A 7,236-nucleotide genomic window follows, 5' to 3' on the forward strand; every position below is an offset into this window, starting at 1 on the left:
AATTACCTTCAAGAGTCATTTTCCCTTTTTGTGCCTTCACTAGAAATGTTCTTTTTGGATTATCCCATTGTTGATTTTGTGAAGCTTGGACTTTTGGAAAACGTAAATGCTATAAGACATCCAAGCTTTGTCAATCAGGTGGAATAAAATGTGGGTTGATTAAGTTGTGATCTACCTTGAAACCCTTTGCTAACCCTAAACCCTTTTCTGACTTCTATTTGATAAGTGGAATGAACAAAAAGAAAATTAGAAATCTGATAAGTAGAAGTATAAACATTTAATTTTTGAATTCTGATATGATAACATAAATACATCATACATAAATGATTGTTTAGACGATTTCAACAAATCAACAATCAACAATTCAACATTATTACATTAAGTGTTCAATTCAACTCAAGTATTCAAATAGAAAATGATAATCGAAATTCTGATTGAATGATTTTTGTATCTGATAATTCTAATCGGCATTAATTAAACTCATAAGTGATAATCGACATTCAATATTTCAATTACAAACTGATAATTCAACTCAATAATTGACATTTTGATTTCGACATTCAATTTCAAACTGATCCAACGCCCTGAAAAAATATGGGCCCTATCCCTTGTCACCGGCCATGCGTGCCTCCTATGATACGTGGCACTAACGCTTGGGACATCCTCATCCTCGATTACTTGAGTCTATGGTTAATCATTTTTCATTTCCAAGTGTAGAATAAAACTTTGAATTAATTTGTACAACTTATATATAACATCCACATTTCTAGTACAAGTCTTTATTTTGTAAGTTGAGAATTTTAGGGTTTTCCCGGCACCACAGCACTGTAAGGAGTGGACCACGCTGCGGGACACGTCATTAAGTGGCAGGGCGGTCAGGACCTCACCGTGGCATGCTGGCTATTGGATTCAAAACCCTAGATTCCGGGCCTTGAGCCTTATTTAAGCAACCTTATGATTAGGATTTCAGCCTCCACTCTCCAAAGAGAAACCCTAAGTTCTTGGTGTTTCAACTGGTTGAGAGCTTTTAGGAGAAGAAGAAGGAGAGTTGATCATTCAAGCTTTTCCAGGCTTCTGAAGGTATAAAGTTCGCATTCTTATTAAGTTTTTTATGTATGCTTAAAATGTTCATTAATGGTGACGATACAAAGGCTTATGAAGACGACACACATAGTCCAAATGTTTTAAATTAGCAAAAACAGCAAAATCTGGTGCATGTAAACCTTCTTAGAAAGGGTGTCATAAAAAAAAATGTGTTCTTCATACTATGCTAATTTACTTATTGATGATGGGAGATGGCAAGACTAAGGATGGTACATATACTCATTGCTTTAGCTGTCATACTTAAGCCTATCATAGTCAAGTCCTTATTGTTGATTTTTACCATTTGCAGCGACACATGATTTACAACGACCAAGGGACCCAATATGAACTTTTGTGCTTGAAAATTCACATGGAGTGAACGGCATTAATACCCACGGGTCAAGGAACACGAGTCTAATTCTAATTTTTAATAGGAACAAACTATTCATCTTGCCCAACTTTATGCTAGTAAGGATTCTGAAGGGCTTGAATGTGACACCAAGGGATAGGAGATATGATATTCAACCTTATAACCAGGTTTGGAAATACCATATTGAGACCAAATGAGCATTGGGTGTTTCGGGGTGGGGATGTAATCGGTTGCCGACTTGCCTTAATCTGTCATATGTGGTGAAACATTTTGTATCTGTTCCACAGTCTTACAAGCAAATTCACAAAACGATTCATGTCAAACCAATGTTGAACCGGTAGATATGTTTGAAACCAAACCGGTTTTTCATTTTCAGATCGGTTTCTGTTTACAAATCAATTTCAGATCATTTTTTTGCCCTCGACTATAGATAACATCTCTATTGTTATTAGCATAAGATTCATGGTTGTATTAACATATAGTGCCAGATGAAAGCCAGTGGTGGTGGTAATGTTGTTGGATGATTTATCGGTTGGATGATTATCGATAACAAGCAGACAAATTTACGAGAGTGAAGAGACCAGAAGGATTATCAATTTGTAAGGAGCTGATCCACATGCCATAGGAATTAGGAAACATCATGTCCAATTTTAGTAAAAAATTACACATTCAAAACAGATCAAGCTTAAAACAAAGTAGAATTATTCACCAAATGAGTTCATTATTCTTATTTATTAAACGAAACCAGTACCATTTCAAACCATACCATCAATCAAACACTTAAAACCATCCATGAAATCTCACACATCCCAAACACAAAAGTTTCAATTTCCTCCACGTAGACGAAGAACAAGGTGGAGGGTTGACTCCTTCTGAATGTTATAGTCAGCAAGGGTCCGGCCATCCTCAAGCTGCTTTCCGGCGAAGATCAGCCTCTGCTGATCCGGTGGGATACCTTCCTTATCCTGAATTTTCGCCTTCACATTGTCAATGGTGTCAGAGCTTTCCACCTCCAATGTTATCGTCTTCCCAGTCAAAGTCTTGACAAAAATCTGCATACCACCTCTCAAACGAAGAACCAAATGGAGAGTTGATTCCTTCTGAATGTTGTAATCAGCAAGAGTACGGCCGTCCTCCAGTTGCTTTCCGGCGAAGATCAACCTCTGTTGGTCAGGTGGTATTCCCTCCTTATCTTGGATCTTAGCCTTCACGTTGTCGATGGTGTCGGAGCTCTCAACCTCCAGAGTGATTGTCTTTCCGGTGAGGGTCTTCACGAAGATCTGCATGCCTCCCCTGAGACGGAGGACAAGATGGAGGGTCGATTCCTTCTGGATGTTGTAGTCGGCGAGAGTACGGCCGTCTTCAAGCTGCTTTCCGGCGAAGATCAACCTCTGCTGGTCTGGAGGGATGCCTTCCTTATCTTGGATTTTGGCTTTCACGTTGTCGATGGTGTCGGAGCTTTCAACTTCAAGGGTGATGGTCTTTCCGGTGAGGGTCTTCACGAAGATCTGCATCCCTCCCCTGAGACGGAGGACAAGATGAAGGGTGGATTCCTTCTGGATGTTGTAGTCAGCGAGGGTACGGCCGTCCTCGAGCTGCTTTCCGGCGAAGATCAATCTCTGCTGGTCTGGTGGAATACCTTCCTTGTCCTGGATTTTTGCTTTCACGTTGTCGATTGTGTCGGAGCTCTCGACCTCGAGGGTGATGGTCTTTCCGGTGAGGGTCTTGACGAAGATCTGCATACCTCCCCTTAGCCTAAGAACAAGATGGAGGGTTGACTCTTTCTGGATGTTGTAGTCGGCAAGGGTACGGCCGTCTTCAAGCTGCTTTCCGGCGAAGATAAGCCTCTGCTGGTCTGGGGGGATGCCTTCCTTGTCTTGGATTTTGGCTTTCACGTTGTCGATGGTGTCGGAGCTTTCGACCTCTAGGGTGATGGTCTTACCGGTGAGGGTCTTAACGAAGATTTGCATCTGTAGCCAAAGAACGAACACGATAAGAATATAAACAACAAATAACAACAGAAATCATATAAAATCAGATGCAAGGTCAGATATTGTAAAGCCTATAACATCAATCGAACATAAAACTGCAGATTTTCTTGTTCAAGACACAAGATTATAACATAAATCAAAATAATGAAATCGAATAGAACATCTTAGTTCATGTTACAGTCGAGATGACAATCATAGATTCGTAGCCTATTGTAAACATCAATTTCGATTATACGATTCAGATCTAAGGGATCTGTTGATCAGATCGATATAGCTCCAACAAACAACAGCGGATCATGATCATATCAACATCTAACGAATTGAGAAAACAAAACTCTGAAGATAATCTTAGATACGAGAAGTGAAAGAACGATCATTAAATTTTACCAAATCGCTGTTTACGGAAGATTCTAGAATTATTCATCAAGATTATAATTCAATAAATTTCCAAAATTTTGTTGCAAAAACACAAATTCAAAGAATAGAGTTGCAGATCTAATCGATCTGTTAAAGAAGATCGAATTTGATGCAACAAACAACCACCGATCGGAATCATTAACCTAGCAAACAATTCAGAAAAATAAAAAGAAATCGAGAAAAATAAAATGGAAAAGGCAACATACCTTGAGAGAATTGAAGACAAACAAGAACAGATGAAGATTGAGAAGATCGTTGTGGATGAAACTGAATGAAAATTGGGGTTGATTTATAGGATGAAAAAGAAGAGGCGGTCTCGGATAGAAAAATAAAAGTGACGTAGGAATCAGAAGAAATCGATTGATAGTGCGACACGTGTACGGTAAAGATTGAAAGGTGGATATGTTGTTGCTGTCAAGTTGAGCACCACACGGCAGGGTATCGAATCTAGAAAGGGTGCGGTGCGTAGCTTCCGGGTTGCCTTTCTTTTGACTTTGCATAAACAAATTGAACAAAAGCTAAAGCTAAAGGGTTAAATGGCATTTTCGTCATTCACAACTCAATCATCGACCTAAATCGTCATTTACTCCACTTGCTTATTTATCTATTTACTTTTTGGAAGAATGAGTGGTGACGGTAAGGCCATCCGTTATAACCACCACATACCACATATGTGTTGGGTGCCACATCAGCACCACATTCTACTACCACTAATATGTGATACTTATCACTAAACACACCACTCCACCTCATTTTTTTATTTAAATTTAATTCAAAAATACATTAAAAACATTTTTTTAATACTAGTTTTTCCATTAAATTAAAATACCAAATTACATTAAATAAAAACTAAATTAATTGAAATTAAAAAAATAAAATAAAAATAACAATCAAAATAAAAATTACATTAGTTAATTTAAAAAAAAAATTAAAAAAAAACATTAAAAAAACTAAAAATTCCAACCATACATAAAATAAACTACCCCATACGCCTACGTCGGGCTCGAACCGACTCTTTCATTGCTTGGAAAAGTTCCAGGTCTTCGCCCTCAAGGTCGTCCACTTTCATTTTCAAGATTTCCATATCGGTTTTTGTTTGGAGTGTCTCTTGTGCCTCTTGAAATGATGTTTGTGCTTCGATCATTTTTTGTTCCATCCGAGTCATCACCTCAGCCTTCGTTTCTTGAAGCTGCACATATCGATCAAATTTATCGTCGAACATATCCATAACACTAGAATTCGAAGATGTTGACGCCGCTTTTTTTGCTTTATTTCTTCCAACGGGCCGAGGAAGAGGTTGGTCGGTTTCAAGATTTATCGGATCGTCGTTGATGTCGATGTGTGTTCGGCCATCCGATTGTTGAGAAGTTTCATCGAGGTTTCTCGAACGCTTTGAACCGGAAGATTGAGAACTTCCTTCCGTTTGCTCTTTCCATTTTGGGGCGTCTTTCAATTTTAGCCACGGTTTCATATACGGAAAAGCTTTGCGTGTAGGCGTTGTTTTTTCATATTGATCCATGACCGCCTTGAATACATCAAAATCGTTCGAGCCGCTTTTGCGTATGTTTAGGAGATTGCTGTAGATTCCTCCAAAATCGGTGCATTTTAGTCGAATATCTCGCCATTTCGACGTAATTTGATCGGCATTTCGAGTTTGACTTTCCATTAACTCGTAAAAAATGGTTCAGACTTTTTCCCAAAAACTTCCGTAAGTCTGGCTATCTCCTACAATTGGATCTTCGGAAGCCGCCACCCATGCCTCCGCTAACTTTTCTTCTTCTTCTTTTATCCATGGGACCCTTTCTTGGTTGGTAGTGGGTCGGGCCGTTTTTTTTTCCTTTTTTCTTTTTTGGTTGAGGTGGTGGTGAAGGTTGCGTTTCCGGAACAAAATCCGGCGAAAGTGGTGGTTGTGAGCTTGGTGGTTGTGAAATTGGTGGTTGTTGTTGTTGTTGTGACGATTGTTGTTGGAGTTGTTGTAGTTGTTGGAATTGTTGGTATTGTTGTTGCATTTGTTGTTGTTGGAAAGCCGGAAAAGGTTGATATTGTTGTTGGAAAAGTGGTGTTTGTTGGATAGGGGAACCACTTTGAAGTAGATTGATAAAACCGCCTTGAGGTGACTCCATAGTCGGGAATTGTCGAAGTGTTGTATCTAACGCAAAAGCGTTATCGGGTTTGCGATTTCGGTAGTTTGGAGGGGTATTTTGGTTGGGATCCATGATTTTTGGTTGTGAAGATGTAGTGTGTAGTTTGTGTATAGAGAAAGAAAAGAATGGTGTAAAAAATAAGGAGTAAAAATATGGTATTTATAGGTAAATAAATTGTTTTTTTTTATTTTTTTTTAAATCTAGCCGTTCAACAACGGCTACACAAAAAAGAAACAAAAGAAACGGTCGAATTCTTGCATCGGAGCCTCATTGGTCGTTTAGGGCTGTTGTCCGGGACACGGAAGGCCACGACCACGACCCACCACGAACCACCGGGGTGGTGTGCACGGCCGTGGTTCGTGGCCAACTAGACCACGGACCTGCTCGTGCTACGTATACCGGTAGGTCTGACAGACTCCACCTAGTAGGCTCGTGGTACCAATCAACTTTTATAAAGAAAGAGAGAGGGGCATGGTAGTCATAAATTTGATAAGTTGTTATTCTATTCATAGAATTCAAATAATTTTATACACAATACAATAAAACGATATAAACCTCTAACTAGAAAATAGGAGATAATAACAAACGAAATATATTCAAATCAATTTTAATATTTAGCATAAAGGTCACAAATGCCTAGGACATTGTCTTGAGAAAACAAAGATGTTGAGCACATAAACTTTTCACGAACATGTCAGCAAGTTGCAAGTTGGTATTAACGTGCAATGTTTCAAACCATATAGATATTTTTGAAAATGATAAACTCTCGTGTCAATAGCTTTAGAAAGTCCTTAGGGAACTTTCATATAAACTTCTTCATCCACATTGTCATGTAAAAATACATTGTTGACACCAAGTTGGTGTATCATCCAATCGTTCTTGATGGCAACAACCAATATAGTTTGTATGTTAATGAGCTTTACAACGGGAGAAAATATGTTGTGAAAATCAACTCCCTTAGGTTGAGTGAAGCCTTTAGCAACAAGTCGAGTCTTGTATCGTTCGATCTCCCAATTAGGCTTGTATTTTATTTTAGACCCACTTAGAGTCAATTGTTCGTTTTCCTTTTGGGAGAGTCTCTAGAGTTCGCGTCTCGTTTTGTTCAAGAGCGTGGATCTCCTTTTTCATGGCATCAGCCCATCTTGATCCTGCATGGCTTGTTTGAACCAATTTGGCTCATCATTTGAGGTGATGTCCGCTAAAAATATTTTATGAGAGTCAGAAAAATTGT

General features: G+C 38.8%; 1 protein-coding gene across 1 annotated transcript; it reads right to left on the reverse strand.

Moving 5' to 3' along the window:
* Nucleotides 1–2,154: 2,154 nt before the first annotated feature.
* LOC111890922 (polyubiquitin) lies at nucleotides 2,155–4,376 on the reverse strand. The gene is made up of 2 exons (XM_023886996.2): nucleotides 4,068–4,376; nucleotides 2,155–3,423 (listed from the first exon to the last, which is right to left on the reverse strand). Exons 1-2 carry the CDS (start codon nucleotides 4,359–4,361, stop codon nucleotides 2,278–2,280), a joined length of 1,440 nt encoding a protein of 479 aa, XP_023742764.1. The 5' UTR covers nucleotides 4,362–4,376; the 3' UTR covers nucleotides 2,155–2,277.
* Nucleotides 4,377–7,236: the final 2,860 nt, after the last annotated feature.

The sequence above is a fragment of the Lactuca sativa genome, chromosome 7, assembly GCF_002870075.4.
Source record: "Lactuca sativa cultivar Salinas chromosome 7, Lsat_Salinas_v11, whole genome shotgun sequence".
Classification (NCBI taxonomy): Eukaryota; Viridiplantae; Streptophyta; class Magnoliopsida; order Asterales; family Asteraceae; genus Lactuca; species Lactuca sativa.